We start from the raw sequence: 19,172 nt of genomic DNA on the forward strand, positions 1-19,172 counted from the left end.
CATTACACAACATACCCATGTAGCAAACCTGCATATGTACCCCCGAATGCAAAATAAAAGTCAAATACATATATATATATATATAATTTAAATATATAGCTATATAAATATCTAGATTCTATATATTCCATGTATATATATATCTATGAAAGGTCATAAAAACGTAGATGTTTGTAAGTTGAGCCATTTTTAGTGATGACTTGTGTACAAACGTCACAGGAATAATAAGCCTATTAGCAGGGAAAGGAGAAAGAAGCAGATGTTTGCAGAATAACTAGTCATATTAGCACATTAGTGGCAAAATACTGGAGCCCATGTATTTCCACCAATTGTTAATGTTGATATGTCTGTAACTACTTTTGAGCTCTAATCTCTGTAAGTCCTTATTCTTGAATTTCCATAAAACTGTGTGCCATTTTAATAGTCATTCTTTTTTTTTTTTTTTTTTGAGTCAAACTATTTTATTGACAAAAAGATTCCTGTGAAAACAGGAAGTGAGTGCCCTAAGCTCTCACTCCTTAGCATTCTGCATGCTGATGTAGTCCTGGAGAAGTGCCTGTGCCTCTTCCCTCTGGCTCATCTTGGTGGCCTCCTGTGAAAACAGCCTTTCTTCCCTGCTCCTTTGCCTTTCAGGACCTCAGCCACCCTGGGTCCCAGCGTCTCCACAGCTGCAGGTTGCCCTGCCAGTGAGGCAAGTCCAGCACCTTTCTCATCACCCACGGTTAAGAAAAGGAGCATCTCCTCTGACCCAGTCTCATTGGTAATGATATTCATGAACTCTGAATCACCCTCCTTCCTGTGTAATATGACCACACCTCGCCAGTCTGGATTGTTCCTGAGGCTGTGGGCAATGTGCACAGCCAGGTCTCTGAGCAGATTCAGGTTATTCTTCTGCAGGAGCTTGGTGGAGTTCTGGAGCTTTTTCACTGCTTCCACGTGATCCTCCACTCCACACTTAAGCAGAGTAGTCAGTGCTTTTTCAGTTCCATGACTTCTCTCCATCCACTTCAGCAGCTGGTTCCCAGCCAGAAATATAGGGTTGGTTTTGTTCTTTTTCCCTTTCTCAGTGCCTTTTTCCCTTTCTTTTCCCTGTCTTGATGACCTGAAAGTCACCGAGTCTTTTTTTTTTTTTTTCTTTTCAACTTTTGTTTCAGGTTCAGGAGGTACATATGCAGATTTGTTATATGGGTAAGTTGGGTGTCACAGGGTTTGGTGTACAAATTGTTTTGTCACCCAGATGATAAACATAGTACCCAACAGGTAGTTATTTGATCACCACTCTCCCCCCACCCTCCACCCACAAATAGGTTCTGGTGTCTGTTGTTTGCTTCTTTGTGTCCCTGTGTACCCAGTGTTTAGCTCCTACTTATAAGTGAGAACATGTGGCATTTGATTTTCTGTTCCTGCGTTAATTCACTTAGGACAATGGCCTCTAGCTTTATCCATGTTGCTGCAAAGGGCACAGTTGTGTGCTTTTTTTTAATGGCTGTGTAGTATTTCATGGTGTATATTTTCTTTATGCAATCCACTGTTTCTGGCCACCTAGGTTGCTATTATATATCCCTTATATAACAGCAAAGTAGAATGACTTATATTCCTTTGGATATGTACCCAGTGGGATTGCTAGGTTGAATGGTAGTTTAAGTTCTTTGAGAAATCCCCAAACTGCTTTCCACAGTGGCTGAATTAATTTACATTCCCACCAGCAGTGTATAAACGTTCCCTTTTCTCCACAACCTTGCCAGCGTATGTTATTTTTTGACTTTCGTAACAGTCATTCTGACTGGCATGAGATGGTATCTTACTGTGGTTTGGATTTGCATTTCTCTAATGATTAGTGATGTTGAGCATTTTTTCCTATGTTTGTTGGCTATTTGTCTTCTTTTGAGAAGTGTCTGTTCATGTCCTTTGCCCAGTTTTTAATGAGGTTGTTTATTTTTTACTCGTTAACTTTTTTAAGCTCCTTATAGATTCTGTATATTAAACCTTTGTCAGATGCATAGTTTGCAGACATTTTCCCCCAGTCTGTAGATTGTTTACTGTGCTGATGGTTTCTTTTCCTGTGCAGAAGCTCTTTATTTTAATTAGGTCCCATTTATCAATTTTTGTTTTTGTTGCACTTGCTTTTGCTATCTGCATCATGAAATGTTTGCCAGGGCCTGTGTCCAGAATAGTATTTCCTTCTTTATTGATATAGCTTTAGTGATTCCTTGCAATTAAAAATAATAACTAGAATAAATATTAAAATACAGTAAAGGGTTAACAAAGTCCGTTCCGTCTGTGTAAGAATTTGACTTGTGTTCACACTCTAACTTTGTTCCATTGTAAATATGATAAAGGCAAGCAATGTTGCTTATGGTAAAAATGTTCCCTTATTCATTAGATGACTACAACTGGACTGGGATGAATAAATGATGAATGCCTGAGGAGAAAGATGTATCTTTGGGCTTTCCTGAGTGCAGTGATTCTTATAATTGAGTCTGTTCCTTTTAGACACCCTGAAAACTATATTTATGGAGTTGCTACGTAAGGCACAAAGTCCAGTGTGGCCTGAGGCTTCTATGCAAAGGTGGATATTCTGCTCAGCCATTATAATTCTCATTTCCTCCTACCTGAGTTGTCACTGGAAAGAACAAAGCTTAGGAGAAACACACACACACAGACTCATGCCACACTGTCAGCTAACAGTCTGATGGAAACTATTCTTACTCTGTCATGTTATATCTAACTCTTTAAAAGAAATTAAAAGGATAAGTGAAATTAACATCTGTGAAAAGAATTTGCTTTCTTTGGAGGAAAGTTATTTCATAGAGTTTTATATTCCCTTTACCGCTGTCCTTCAAGGATGTCCTAGACAGGCAGTAGTGCTGCAGCTGTCCACTTTCAGGTGGTGCCCACATATTGTGCAGAACCATCTGTGAATCAGGCCCTCGTCTTCTCTTCCTCCCATCAGCTGATCATAGGGACCTCCCCGTGAGGCCATCCATGGAGGCTGGGGGAGAGAAGGCAGGGTGGCAAGAGTGGAGACCGTGGGCATTTGAGCCACTTCCTCATGTAACTAACTCGTGCCTTCAATACCTGCTTGAGCCTGATCACGTATATACCACTTCCATTTGATGATAGAATGCTGCTGTGCATGAGCCATTTTATGGCTGGAGGGGTCAGAAAGCACCCAGTTCATGATAGGCGGTTCAAGTCGCATGGTGACTTGATAACGCATAGTCAAATGTTCAGTTTCCACCAAAGCCCAGTAACAGGCCAAGAGCTGTCTCTCAAAAGGAGAGTAGTTATCTGCAGAAGATGGCATGGCCTTGCTCCAAAATCCTAGAGGCCTCTGCTGTGGTTCACCTATGAGGGCCTGCCAGAGTCTCCAAACAGCATCCCTGTTTGCCACTGACACCTCAAGCACCATTGGATCTGCTAGGTCAGATGGCCCAAGTGGCAGAGTAGCTTGCACAGCAGCCTGGACCTGTTGCGGAACCTTCTCCTGTTCTGGACCCCACTCAAAACTGGCAGCCTTTTGGGTCACTCGATAAATGGGCCAGAGTAACACACACCAATGAGGAGTGTGTTGCCTCCAAAATCCGAGTAGACCCACTAGGCATTGTGCCTCTTTCTTAGTTGCAGAAATTATGCTTCTGTGAAAGAAAAATAAATCTTGGGGGCCCCAAAATCGCTTAAGCTAAAGGAGAAAAGTCAAGCTGGGAACTGCTTAGGGCAAACCTGCCTCCCATTCTATTCAAAGTCACCCCCTCCCCCTCTCACTGAGATAAATGTATATCTGATTGCCTCCTTTGGGAAGGCTAATCAGAAATTCAAAAGAATGCAACCATTTGTCTCTTACCTACCTGTGACCTGGAACCCTCCCCCCAAGTTGTCCTGCCTTTCCAGACCGAACCAGCATTCATCTTACGTATGTTGATTGATGTCTTATGTTTCCCTAAAATACATAAAAATCAAGTTGTGCTCTGACCACGCTGGGCACATGTTGGCAGCACATGAGGCTATGTCCTGGGTGCGCGTCCTTAACTTTGGCAAAATAAACTTCCTAAACTGACTGAGACCTGTCTCGTATTTTGGGGTTCACATTTCACTAATATTTATTATATATACTTAAAGTAGTAAATATGTATGACTTATAAATAAGTAAATATATATGTATGTGCCCTCCCATGTTTTTTAACTAATTACTAGGAATGCCTGATTTTGAAAATGTGGAACTTATTTACATAAATAACTACTGTGTAACTACACTTGCTATACAATTCCAGTGCCCACTTTTTCTTTTGGTTTTGTGTTGAGAGAACGTAATATTACATATGCCGTGTTTTGTGAAGTAGGTTTTGCAGGGGCTTGAAAAGAATAAAGTGTGAGTTGAATCATCACACGTGGTAGAATAGGCTTGCCAAACTGTAAAAACAACATATTCTTGTGTCTATTGGGGATATTTTGGGAATTTTGTCTTCATTTTAATAACATACGAAACAACTTGTTATTGTTATTTATAGGAATGTAGTAGTATGTCTTCAGTGTAGCCTTTTTTTTTTTTTGAGTCTTGATTTCTGCAGTGATTGACTTGATACTTATTCAGTGCAGATTTAAGTAACTACTGTGATGCTGACCTGGTATTCAAGTGAAAAAGACACTTTCAGTTATCAAATGAGACCTTATGATAAATGGCATTCAAAGAATGTTTATTGGCAAAGGCTTATGTAGTAAATATAAGATCTGATTGTCCTGAACAGTAAACAGAACCTGGAAATTATGAATTACTTAGTGTACAGCATACTTTTATGAACAGACATTATATCATCAAATTACATTTGTAGTGTAGTAAAAGAAAAACTTAAGCCAAATTAAATTTAAAGGATTTAATTGAGCAATGAACTATTCATGAATCAGGCAGCCCCCAGAATCACAACAGATTCAGAGAGACTCCAGTGCAGCCACGTGGTGGAAGAATATTTATAGACAAAAAAAGGGAAGGGAAGTACAGAAATTGGAAATGGGAACAGGAACAACTGGATTGGTTACAGCTCAGCGTTTGCCTTATTTGAACACAGTTTGAGCACTCAGCAGTGTAAGAGTGAAGTATGGCCACTGGGATTGGTCAAGACTCAGCTGTTGTTCAAGTGCATACTCCTAAATTAGGTTTTCAATGTTGTCTTCCTGTTAAGTTAGGTTGCCACAAGGACTCAGATATAGCAGAGTCCTTCTCAGACCATATTTACTTCACTTTACCAATTCCCCCCTTTTGGTTATTTTCTCAATTTTGAGAGATTGACCAAAACTTCAGTCATTAATGTCACCATCACAATTGTAAATGTACTTACTTGGTCTTGAAACCCACTGGGAAACAGTAGAGCAGTGAGTTTTGCAAAGGTAGGAACAGGGACTGAGTAGAGGGTAACTCCTGATGTTGGAACGTCTTGTTGACAGGAGAAAAATAAAACCTGGTCTGTTCTAGGATTTGTGTGTTTCCTTAAAGTCTTAGTTTTATTGTGCCATTTAGCACAAGCATCTCCATTTTTTGTGGTCTGTTGGGGCCTAGCACATGAGCTTAGTCCAAAACAAACCACCTGTAACTTTGTTTTAAAAAATTTCTCCTTTTTAATCAGGTTCTCACTTAGGTGAGAGTGTGACCAAAACTTAGGGTGTTAGTGCCACTCTCAGTTACCATCATTTACCATCATTTTAGGTTTCTGGTCTCAGCATGTCATTCATAGGTTACGGTGTCCTCATGGTCACACATTTCTTTCAGCTCTTGTCATTCCAGTTGAAGAGAGACCATTTGACATTTTAGAGATGGCTGACTAGTAAACATTTAAAACCTTTGAGAGAATATAGCACACCAGGGAGACTATTATTATAACTGTCAGGAGGACAATATGAAGAGTTTGGAGTATGCTCCTTACCCAGGGTCCCCATAAACCAAATCACCTAAAATCAAATGGATTAAAGAATGAGCTAGATAAAGAGTCTACTCACTTAACTAAGCAGTCTCTTTGTTAATCCCCTAAAACTGATTCTCTATAATCTACATTTGATGTATTTCTCCATGGGCCACAAATGCCAGCAGCTACAGAGATACTTTTCTGTGTAGCCAATTGTGTTATTTAGCATAACTTTCATAAGAGAATTTAAAGTCTGTTGTGTAACTATATACATTACAGTATAATCTGCTATACAGCCTATCATTAAGGATACACTTCTAATCATTGCCATTTTTACTCCAAACCATGGAAAAAGGACCTAACAAATGATGCCCTTCTAGAAGTGTGAAGGCCTCCTGCCAGTGTTCTCTTTAACCTGTGATGTGGGTTAAGAGGAGTGAACCAATGTTCTGTTTCTGGCTGATTATGAGGCAACATATATACCATCAAAGTTTCTCATGTACATTGGGCCTTCATTTTTTTATCTGTCAAGGCATAAAGTTATCTATATATAAGACTGGCTACAAAATCCTTCATAAATAAAAGTATACACAAGAGTGCACACAAGAGACACCCTTTTTATTTCTATTGTTCATAGAGGCATAAACAAAGAAAAAACATTCAAAGATAAGAGTGTTATTATAGTAGAGAAGTCTTGATTCATGATCTTGGGAAAAGCTGTCATCTTGGGAAAAGATGCCATCTTCTTCTGGGGAGAAACTTTCCTGGTTAGCTTTACCTTAATGGTGCAAGTGGGTATACAGTTCCAAGAGTGTGGAGGAATCTTTCCCAGTTGTGAGATTATGAACCCAAAGTTTTGTTGCAGTGTGGATGGTGTGGGCAGTCTTTCTCTGATGTTTTCAGAAGATCCAGTCTTTGGGTTCTAGACTGAAGGGGTGCCATGACCAGCTCAGTCAGGGAGACCCTAACCTAGTGGTGCTAGAGGAATTAAAGACACACACACAGAAATATAAAGGTGTGGAGTGGGAAATCAGGGGTCTTACAGCCATCAGAGCTGAGAGCCTCAAACAGAGATTTACCCACATATTTATTGACAGCAAGCCAGTGATAAGCATTGTTTCTATAGATTAACTAAAAGTATTCCTTACAGGAAACAAAGGGATGGGCCGAAGTAAAGGGATGGGCTCTGGCTAGTTATCTGCAGCAGGAGCATGTCCTTAAGGCACAGATCGCTTATGCTATTGTTTGTGGTTTAGGAACACCTTTAATTGGTTTTCTGCCCTGGATAGGCCTGATGTTCCGTGCCCTCATTCTGGTAAACCCACAACCTTCCAGCGTGGGTGTCATGGCCATCTCAGACATGTCACAGTGCTGCAGAGATTTTGTTTATGGCCAGTTTTGGGGGCCTATTCCCAACAGAAGGGGTTGACTGTCCTCAGTGAACCATAAAAAGCTTTCTTTACCTGGTGAAAATACACTGTAGCATAATAATCTACATTATAATATCAGCCCACTTGCATGGGAGAGCTTTTATACAACCAGGAAACATGCATTGAAAATGACAGTTGAATGAAATCCCTTTGTAAAATGTGTATGTGGCCCAACCATCTGGTTACCATCTAGTAACCAAATGTAGCTGAAGCTTTGATTGTTTTCCCATGAATATGGGTTTGACAAACTAAACATTGGTTATAAACTATTTTGGCAATTTATAAGTTACCACACCAATATTTAATTTGAATTATTTTCTCTTTTCTGTGATGTTTTGGAATGCATAACTTTTAATAACAAAAGCTTTAAGGACTCAGGAAGGACAAGGTGGCTATTCTGGTTCTCCAAGAGTCCATGCTTAACACTGGACTTTTGTCGTCTTGAATACCAGTTGTTTTTTCCAATTTGAGCGCGTAGCACTGATAGCTAACTGATGGGTTATCATAGGTAATTTGACTTACGTTATCAGAAACCTGTATTCAAGAGTACTTTTCAGGGTTCTTTCCATCCTTTCACGAACCGCCTAAAAGACACCATATTCTGGGTTTTTGTGTGCTTGCGAAGTTTTCAGAAACTGCACCAGCATTAAGCAATTAACTGGAAATGACATTAGTCATAGTTAAAAACACAGCTGACAAGGACAATTTCTGTGGTCTATAATAGCTTAATATAATAACCATAATTATGATTGATAGCATTACTTAGACATGTTAGAATTTTAGAAATTCCATATGATATTGGAACATATTGATGACATACACTAAAATATAACTTAAAGTTAAGCATTATTTTTTATTTTTACAGTGCTTTCCAAATAACATGTCAAATAATCCTGTTTACCTGTCTTTTGGATTCTTCAGGGGCCCTCTGTAGCATCCCAAAGTTAGAGGTCAGAAAAGATAATTTGGAAGCTGAAATTTGATTTTGGGAAGCCTATCAAATATGTTAGAGGTTTAAACACTTGATATTATGAAATAGAATTACAGGTCACCATAGTCATTCATTTAGCCAAAATGATAAAGAATTTTTAAAAAGGCAAACACTTTTTACTCATTGATAGAGGGAAGACTTAACTTTCCAAACAGTCTGTCTTTTGTCTTTCTCTTCTTTTTTTCCTAGTTTATTCAAAAGGCAGACAAAAATCTTTTATTATCCTTTAATATTACATGAAAATCTTGTTCATGGGAGAGCCAAATTTCACCCTTTCCTAAGTCTACTATTAATGTCAACTCAATTTTTAATAAAACCTTATAGACAGATTTATCAATCTTAATCAGTTTGTCTATAAGGTGAGATTCTTACAAACCTTTTATAACCCTTTAGAATTTTTGTTAAAGAGCAGATCAGTGCTCTAAGAAAAACCTGTTGTGCTTTTTTTAATGTTCACTTTACGTAAAAACTGAATAATACCCCTTTAACTGTAGCTAATATGTTTACACACAGAATCTCTTTACAAGTAATTTTTACAAACCTTCCACAACTTGCTCAACCTTTAGCTTTGTTTTATGTAATTTAAAACAATCTGTTAGCCCTCTACACTAGGCAAAAATTTACATTCTCATGCTTTCTTATAATTTTTTTTTTACTGAAAACAAATTTTACTTTCCATACACACCTTGCATGTAAAACTGTTATTTCAGTAGTCTCAATTATATGTTATAACAGTAACTCTTAGCACCGTTTACCTTTGGTGCATAAATTTCCTTTCACGAATGCTTTCATGACTTACACAGACCACCTACGTCATGCTTGGACTTTCTGACTTGTCCTAAGCATCCCTGTTTTTAACCAACCAGTTATTTTAGTTTAGGACAAGAATTTACCATACAGGATCCTTTCTTGTATAAAATTTCTTTTCTTTATAACCTTCTTTGCATAGCTAGAGGGCATGGCTAATTCCACATGCATGTCCCCAGACCTTATCTAGAATCTGTCGTTTCCAAGGTAGGTAAATTGAACAATTTTCAGAAGTCAAAGCAGTTTATGACCTTAAAGCATTTAGCAAACCTAATCTCTGACCTGCCTGATTTAGAATAAATGTCTTTATTTTACCAATAATCTTTAAAACTTTTTATTTCCCAAAGATTACTAAAGTTACATGAACTAAAAGCATTACAGTTTCATCTTTCTAATATTTGATTTAAGCTCCTATTTTCTTTAAGCCAATTAATTAGAGCCCTTTTAAAAAAAAATCACACATGGAAAACATATGTAACTATACAGATAGAAGAAGATCCAGTAGTTGCAAGATTTTTTATTTGCCAGTTTTTAAGGTTTTTAATCGGATTACTGGCTTTAGGGTGGAGTCCTTGGAGGAACAAGGCCAGGAACATGCAGTTTCTACAGCCTAATATAATAAGCAGGCACAGCTGGAAGGCAAAACAGATCTCCAAAAATTAAGGATCCCATTCTCATTTTTATATCAGATCCTGGATCCCATAAAGGATGAATCAGCCTAGCTCCCATGGGTGTCTTATCTCTTAGTGGTGGGTGGGAACATTTCCATAACTTCTAGGTGGCCAAGAGCATGCTTCTCTGATCCAAATGTGCAGAGCTGAGTATCTCCCTGTAACTGCCATTAGCTATCCCTAAAAGTATATTTCCTACCTAGTTATTACACACTAAAGCTCTCTCATAATGCAAAGTAATTTCTGATACTCCCCAAAGGCAAAAAAATCAGATAAGGCAATACAAAACAGAACAGAGCCTTAGATTTTGAGAGAGATTTAATTTTAATTTCTGAGGTTTCTTGGGGAAAACAGGTTTTCCCAAAACACGGTCTGTGGTGCCTCCTCTGCTTTTCCCGAGGTGTCCCAGGCTGTTAAAGCTGAATATCTACTTTTAATTAAACTGACTTTTAACCACAGCCCTCTTTATAAAAGTCCTTTTAAATTTCTTGTTACATGACTTTAGCCAGGCCAAACAGCCAATATTTCTGGCTCAGAGAAAGAAAATGAGGAAGAGAATCAACAAATAGTAAATGTCATATAGATATCAAACCAGAAGGGACTCATTCCCTAAGCCAGGAATTGAACTCAGGCCACCATTGTAAAAAGGCAAGGCCTTAGCTACTGAGCTACATTGTATAACTTCCATTGCTCTTCCCAGAAGTCTAGAGCAGTCAGTTTTGAGATTGCAAAGGCTTTTAACTGCTCGAGATAATTTTTGGAGCTAGCTATGACATGAATCCCAAACTTCCTTTTCCCTGGAAGGCGGAGACGAAGAGAAAGTACCACCACATGGTTACAAGGTTAAGCTCCCAAGGGCAAAACAAGTTCAAGACCTCAGGCAGTTTTTTTGTTTGTTTCAGGGAACCACAGCAAAGTTTGTTATTGACCAACTTGCTGGGCTGTCTTGAATAGTGAGCTTATGGGGTCCTAAGCCTGTGTGCTATCCACAGGTACTCTCTATGACACAACCATACAGAAAGACAAGGACACCAGATTCGGTACAGCTTAAGAATAGCCTCAGAATCATTTTTTGCATTAATTAAAACTTTACAGAGGAGATAAACAGTGATTTTTACCATTCATTTAAGCAGTTTGCACAGAGAGAGGCCAGAAGCCTGGTAAGAAATTCTTGCCCTTTTGCTGGCTTGTCAGATTTCTGGGTTCTCCTTTCCTGAGTAGCCCCAGTGACCCTGCTTACCACACCATAGTTTTGGGGGCTAAACTGCATCACAAAGGAAAATAATGGAACCACAGGCAAAATTATCTCAATTTTGCAAGTTGCTGCCCAACCAGTTGTGTGGGGGACCCAAATTCTAATATTTTCTATTCTGGCCAGAGTAAAATATGTGTGCTTTAAATAAAAATATTGAAATCTTTTTAGAAGCTTCTGCAGATCAGTAGGCGTCTGTAGATGAGATTAATTTGGGAGCCTCATTGTTTTAAATGCACTTCAGTGCGTTGTTCATTTGGAATGTTCTATTGTAAGTTATCCTTAGTAAGATCTCATCATTTCTGTAAGACTTCACTGCTTCTGGGGCCTAACATTTATGCATGTATAAGCCGGAAGGAACTCAGTTCTTCAGAAATTAAAGATACCATTTTTACCCAAAATACTGGCTTTGCTCTCGGGTTCCCTTAACTTAGCCAGTGATTTTTTTTTCCTACCTAAGCGCACGAGAAAATGAAATAAAGGGGTAGAACACAAAATCCTGTGAATATATATACATATTTTTGAGATGGAGTCTTGCTCTGTCCCCCAGGCTGGAGTGCTTTGGTGCGATCTTGGCTTACTGCAAGCTCCGCCGCATGGGTTCACGCCATTCTCCTGCCTCAGCCTCCTGAGTAGCTGGGACTACAGGCGCCTGTCAACACGCCCGGCTAACTTTTTGTATTTTTAGTAGAGGTGGGGTTTCACCATGTTAGCCAGGATGGTCTCGATCTCCTGACCTCATGATCTGCCCGTCTCGGCCCCGCAAAGTGCTGGGATTACAGGCGTGAGCCACCGTGCCCGGCCCCTGTGAATTTTTAAAAGCCAAATTTTGTAGCCCCTGCAATATTACCACTTACTACCAGTTTCTTTCTGACTCACTCAGATGTAAGAAGCCTCTAACTGGATTCAAGCCAGTTAATTACTGGATCAGATCTGATCCTGGACCCAGTCCAGTTTCTGTCGATTCACTAATTGGCCAGCCCCCAGAATCACAGCAGATTCAGAGAGACCCCAGTGCAGCACATGGCAGAAGAAGATTAGAGACAAAGGGAAGTGAGGTACAGAAACTGGAAAGTGAGGCACACAAACAACTGGATTGGTTACAGGTTGGCATTTTACTTATTTGAACACAGTTTGAGCACTTGGCAATATATGAGTGGCTGAAGTATGGCTGCTGGCATTGGCCAAGACTCAGCCATTGTTACAAGTGCATACTCCTAAATTGGATTTTCCATCTTGTCTACCTCTTAAGTTAGGTTGCAGCTTGTCCACAAGGACTCAAATATAGAAGTATGGCGTCCTTCTCAGGCCATTTTAGTTCTCTTTAACAATTATGGATATCAAAACACACACACACACACACACACACACACACACTAGTTAAATGTAGAACCAGACTTGAAGCTCTTCTGTTAAAGCAGCAGGTGTTTAGTTTTTGGAAAATAATGTCATCTTTCAATGGGATTAATGTTTTTATAGTATTATTAGTTTGCTAGTTTTATTAGAATTTTATACTTTTCTCTTGATTTTACAGTTTTGTAAGAACTGTAAGCCTAAGTAGTTTGTTTGCATGTGTATACTTAAATACTGTTGTATAAATAACTTAACACTTGGACCAAGTGAAAATTATTTTTTTTTTTCTAGAAAAGAGTTCTGTACACTTCTTGAGTTTGAGAAACAGCAAATTAGAATATGTGGTTGGACTTCAAAACGTTTGAAATCCGTTCTGTTTCCCAACTTCTCTTTTTCTATATTATTTCAAGTACAGTGTTTTATAATATATTGATTGTGTTAACAGGTCATAGTACTTATATTGAGGCTCAAAATTATCTCGTAAGAGAAATGTTGATTAAATTTATGATTTTAAGTTGAAGTTAGTACTTCTTTCTGATTGATATTGACACTGTATAGCTATTGAATAATTACTTCATTTCATAGAGTGAAATTAACCCTAAACAGAAAACATAGCCTAAAGAAATACTCATTTTTGTATTGACATTTGGAGGTCAATTCAGTCTTGTTTAACAAAGGAATATATGATTGATATTTGTTTAATATAAATTAATGATCTCCTTAAGTTTTAAAAAAGAGAAGATGTATTTTCTGTTTTAAGAGGAATGACTTTCACTATGCTGTGAAAATGAATCAGTAACAGCTGAGGATCTGATCTTTGAATGTGGCAGGATTGGAACACTTTCAGAGTAGAAATCTAGCCAATTTTCAAGAAAAATCATAATGTTTCAGTTTTGAACTTTAATGTATTTGGAACATATGTAGCAGAACATTTTCTTCTTGCTGTCTCCTGCCAAACTAATTATGTATGCCACATTAATTTTTCCCTTATGCTTGGGAAACTCAAGATATGGTAGAATGGAGAATTTTCTGATTGTTATTCACCAGTTTTAATGGTAGAGTGAAGATGAGAAGTATCAAAGAGAGATTTTATTTCCTTGTAAAGAAATTATAAGCAAAAATTAAAATATTTCATTCACTTAAAATTATTTACTGAGTGCATACTATATGCCAAGCGCTAGTATGTCGTGTGAGTGATACAGTGGTGAACAGGACAGATATAGCCCTTGCCCTCAGAGAGCTTATATTCTAATGGTGGTGGTGGGGGGTGGTGATAGGAGATGATGGGGATTTCAGATTCATAGATGTCCTCAAGAAAATAAAACACATAATAAGATAGAGTACCATAGCTGAGGCTGAAATTATATGAAGATCTGGGAGGAGTGAAGTCTAAATTTGGTCAATAGCCACTTAAGTGGGAAAGGCTTGGCATATTCTAAGAACAGAAAGGCCACTGTGGAGGTAGCATAGAGAATGTGGGTGGTAGAGGCTGAAGTTGGAGAGACAGAGACAGATTAAATAAGCCTTTTAGATGATGCAAGGAATTGCAGTTTCTCTCTAAATGTAATAGGGATGCATGGAACTGCAGGAGAACAACAACAACAAAAAAATTAAATACAGATATAATGGGGAGTCCTTGGAAACTTTTAAGTGGGAACATTTAATGATTTGACTTATTTAAGGAAGATCATTCTGGGGACTGTTAGGAGAATGAACTGAAAGAGGGTGAGAAAAGAAGCAGGATGCCAGATAGGGAGCTATTCCAACATCTAGCCAGAAGGTGGTGGTTGCTGGTGTTAGGGAAATGGAGTGGATTTGTGGATCTTGTCAGAAGTGATTGGCTTGGAGGTGTGCTCTTGTGCTAAACTGATTGTACTTGCTGATCAGTTGCATGTTTTTATACTCAAGCATTTGGGATTCTGAAAGTTAAATTCTTTGAGACATCATAGTTTAATGTGGACTCTGTACAGTCTTGAGAATGTAAAGTTTTACTAAAAAATATTTTCGATGCTTGAGGAAAAACAGTTTCTTTAGTTTCCCTTTACTATATGGCATAAAGTATGCATTGTTCGGAAAAACATTAGTAACTTGAAATTCTGTTCATAAGTTTATGCCAGATTGTTCTAATTTCTGTACTTTAAAATATATAGTACATAAGGATATGAAAAATAATTAAGGTGCCTTCACATATGTAGTTGAAAATAGTTTTTTTGAAGGAGGAGAAAAATGAACACAATAGCTACATGACATAAATAAATGTGTGTTTAGCTTTTCCTTTTATCTGAATTATATATTTACTGGAGTTTTTTGTTTTTGTTTTTGTCTTTTTTCCCTAGTCACATTGTCCTAATGCTTGCAGATGATATGGCCTGTAATCCTAGAAATCCCAAACCAGCTACAGTGTTTAGTCACAAGAATATGGAACTAAATGTGTATGGAGATGATGTGGAAGTGGATTATAGAAGTTATGAGGTAAATTCTTTAGCCACATTTTTGAAATGACGTTGTTACTTTTAAGCTCTAAAACAATGGCAGAATAAAATTGTCTTATTATTTTTCTTTAAACTTAATTGTTACTGAAGCCTTGATGTAACTGTCTCTGGAGTTCATATTAAGGCAATGATATATAAGTAAAATATTAAAGCATGAACATTTTATGTTTTTATCTAGGACAGGAAAACTTTATATTGGCTTCAATGTTAGAGTATTATAGAGAGGTTTAATGTGTCAGCTTTCTTTTACAGTAAATATATTTTATAGTAAACATATTTTTCATATTTGACCTAAATTATCAAGTTTATTAGTTTTAGTAATTGTATTAATTGTGGAAAAACTATAGTGACTAACAACTCACCCATATTTTCACTACTTAGAAATAACCACTTTCAATATGCTTCTAGTGTTTTTTAGGACTATGTGATTAGAAATAAAAATGTAAATGTAAAAAAATGGTATTACATTGTATTTTCTCCCTTTGAAACTTCATTTTAAACATAAAAGATGGTGAATATGCTTAATATTTGAAGTCTTCTTTTATGAAGTCTTCTTAGATAATACTTCCCCTTGGCTGGGCACGGTGGCTCACGCCTGTAATCCCAGCACTTTGGGAGGCGGAGGCGGGCGGATCGGGCGGGCGGATCACGAGGTCAGGAGATCGAGACCATCCTGGCTAACACGGTGAAACCCTGTCTCTACTAAAAATGCAAAAAATTAGCCGGGCGTGGCGGCGGGCGCCTGTAGTCCCAGCTACTTGGGAGGCTGAGGCAGGAGAATGGCGTGAACCTGGGAGGCGGAGCTTGCAGTGAGCAGAGATCGCGCCACTGCACTCCAGCCTGGGCGACAGAGCAAGACTCCATCTCAAAAAAAAAAAGATAATACTTCCCCTTTTACCAAGCCTACCAAAAGTAAGACACAATTTCCTGTGTGTTCCCAGAGCACTTTTGAAGCAATTTTAAAAGCTTATCTATTTCCTCCTAGACTGTAAGCTAAGAGGGCCTATATCTTATGTATCATATAGCTGGCAAGTACCTGTAGCCTGGTGTTAGGCACTCAAAAATGTTGGCTCATGAAATCAAATATGTATGTTTGACTTTTTACTTGTTTATTTTGTCATCTTAAAATATAGGCCAAACATTTTCCTTCCTTGTTGGCCAACAAGAATTCCTGTTAAAACAATTAGCATTTTGCTGTCTTGAAGGAAAAATGTAAATCAAACAGTTTACACACACACAAATGTGTATACATACAATTTATACACTCATGTTCTAGGGAATAGATGAACAAGAAAACTGGATAGGTTTTCTACTTTTTAAATGTAGATATGCATAATATATGACTCAGCTGTTGGCTTTAAATCAGTGTTTTACTCTTTACAACTTTAAATATGCCTTCAAAGAATCCCAGAGGGATAGAAATTCTAGATTGGGAAATCTAGTTTAAAGTGTTATGAATTTTTTACATGTTAAAGATACCACTAACAAAATCTAAGAAACAAAGTGCATTCAAAAATTAAATATATGTAATTTTGGGGAAATACATATGAAACTTTTTTTTTTCTTTTTCAAACTTTATTTTAAATTCAGGGGATACATGTGCAGGTTTGTTACAAAGGTATATTGTGTGATGCTGAGGTTTGGGATATGATTGAGCCTGTCACCCAGGTAATGAACATGGAACTGTTTTATTTGATGGTTAATCTATAAATGACTAAGTAGTTGTACAAATTAGCTGCCATAGTGTAGTTGAATTTATTTAAAAATTTTTATATTTCATATCTTCCCACAGAATTGCCTATGCAGAGGGATTAATAATTTTTATTTTTTATTTTTTTAGAGCTGGAGTCTTGTTCTGTCACCCAGGCAGGAGTATAGTGGCCATATCATAGCTCACTGCAGCCTTGAACTCCTGGGCTCAAGTGATCCTCCTACTTCAGCCTCCTGAGTAGCAGGGACTACAGGTGTGCACCACCATGCCTGGCTCATTTTATTTTTCCAGAGATGGGGTCTTACTATGTTGTCAAGGCTGTTTTTGAGCACTTGGCCTCAAGTGGTCCTCCTACCTCAGCCTTCTGAGTAGTTGGAATTACAGGTGTGAGCCATCATGCCCAGCCATATTAATAATTTCACAGCTTTTTAGTAGTATTTAAAGGCAGCACTTCATATAGCATTTAAAGTTTTAAATTCAGAACTTATTTTTCTCCAAGGTAGTCTTACTTTGCTTGTTTTTGTTTTTGTGTTTTCCTAAGAGACATAGTCTTTCTCTCTTGCCCAGGCTGGAGTGCAGTGGTGAACTCCTGGGCTCAAATGAGCCTTCTGCCTCAGCTTTCTGAGTAGCTAGAACAGGAGCATGTTACCATACCTGGCTATTCTAAACATTTTTTGTGTGTGCATAGAAATGGGGTCTCACTATGTTGCTTAGGCTGATCTTGAACTCCTGCCCACAAGCAATCCTCTTGCTCTGGCCTCACAAAGTGCTGAGTTTATAGGCTTGAGCCACCATGGCCTGCCTTCTTTGTTAGTTTTAGTACTTTTAAAATAGTAACAAAGTTGCTTGGAGGTGTATGTTTAAATGAATGTATTTTAATTAAGTTATATAATTTTTGGGTGTTTTATTTTCAGTTGATGCTGAGTAATATATGGAGAAAGAAGGAACATTTTGAAAGTAAAAAATAATTTGTCAGGATTTCCCAGGTTTTATTTCATCTGATTTTCTTGTTTTTTCCTTCTTAGGTAACTGTTGAGAATTTTTTACGGGTATTAACTGGGAGGATCCCACCTAGTACTCCTCGGTCAAAACGTCTTCTTTCTGATGATAGAAGCAATATTCTAATTTATATGACAGGTAATTTCATAATTTAGAGTTTTTAGAGTAGAATATATTGAAACTCTTTGAAAAGAAAGGCACGTGGAAAGAAATTTAAACACATGAAATGATTTTTGGTTAAAATGGTTTCTCGTGTAGTTATATTTTCCATGATGCAGAACTATTTGAGATGATATCTGAAAACAGTATAACATTTTGTGCCGTTGCTTATTATCTCTATTTTTTTTACTATTGACTTGGTAAACTTTAGCACCTTTTGGTTGGTATCCTGCTATAGCATCCTTCAGTTTTGTTCTCCTGTTAATCATCCTGTGAAAGTGTCTAACAGAAATTGCAAATCTATCCCTCTTCTGCTTAAAACTTTATAATGGTTCTCCATCTCAAATTTTGCTGTACGTTAAGATTACCAACTTTAGGCTGGGCGCGGTGGCTCAAGCCTGTAATCCCAGCACTTTGGGAGGCCGAGATGGGCGAATCACTAGGTCAGGAGATCGAGACCATCCTGGCTAACACGGTGAAACCCCGTCTCTACTAAAAAATACCAAAAAAAAAAAAAAAAAAAACTAGCCGAGCGAGGTGGCGGGTGCCTATAGACCCAGCTACTTGGGAGGCTGAGGCAGAAGAATGGCATAAACCCAGGAGGTGGAGCTTGCAGTGAGCTGAGATCTGGCCACTGCACCCCAGCTTGGGCGACAGAGCGAGACTCTGTCTCAAAAAAAAAAAAAGATTACCAACTGTAGATACTTAGACCTTATTTTAGAATTCTTATTTAGTTTTCATCTGGGCTGGGATTCATGAAACTGTATTGTGGATATACTCCTCAGATATGAGATACAGTAGTATTTTGATTATACTTTGAGGACTATTGGAGATAAAGTGTACCATAATATAATACAGTTATGTGTATTACACATAACAGTATATATAATGATTTAGCTATATTTTTTAATTTGTCTTAGTTCTTAATAATTTTTTCTAATTCTCTTCCAAGCTTGACTGTTCTATCCTTCAAATATTTGTTTAAGCTCTTGCATTTGCTTATGACGTCTTTTCAGTCCACTTTGCCTGCTTGATTATTCCATATCGTTTTAGTTTTAGCTCAGGAGTCACTTCCTTCCATGACTTCCTTTCTAAGTCTAGGGTGACTGATGTTTCCAATTACCTGGGACAGTTGTAGTTTATACCTGTTGTCCCAGAGTTATTATTAATAGTTTCTGCTTTTTCCTTCAGAAGAGGAATGAAATAACACAGCTTATATTTTTCCTATCCAAAGATATTTCTCTTCTCCCTGGCTGGTCTGGACTTTATGCACTCCCATGTTAATTTTGTTTCTTTCATAGCATTTAACTTATTATTACTTTATTGTTTGGGTATCTGTTGCCTTCACTGTATTTTGAATTCCAAGATGTCATTGACTATTTAGTTCTTGTTTTTTTTTTTTTTTTTTTTTTT

At 37.7% G+C, this 19,172-nt stretch overlaps 1 protein-coding gene across 2 annotated transcripts in view; it reads left to right on the plus strand.

Moving 5' to 3' along the window:
- The window catches only part of PIGK (phosphatidylinositol glycan anchor biosynthesis class K), a 143,097-nt gene that overhangs the window by 26,848 nt on the left and 97,077 nt on the right, over positions 1 to 19,172 (plus strand). For both annotated transcript variants that reach the window (XM_017877406.1, XM_017877405.1), the window contains exons 4-5: positions 14,735 to 14,870; positions 17,627 to 17,738. In XM_017877406.1, coding sequence (XP_017732895.1) covers positions 14,735 to 14,870; positions 17,627 to 17,738 — 248 coding nt within the window. The remainder of the gene's footprint in view (positions 1 to 14,734; positions 14,871 to 17,626; positions 17,739 to 19,172) is intronic.

This window comes from Rhinopithecus bieti, unplaced genomic scaffold (assembly GCF_001698545.2).
Source record: "Rhinopithecus bieti isolate Rb0 unplaced genomic scaffold, ASM169854v2 scaffold_10654, whole genome shotgun sequence".
In the NCBI taxonomy this organism is placed as follows: domain Eukaryota; kingdom Metazoa; phylum Chordata; class Mammalia; order Primates; family Cercopithecidae; genus Rhinopithecus; species Rhinopithecus bieti.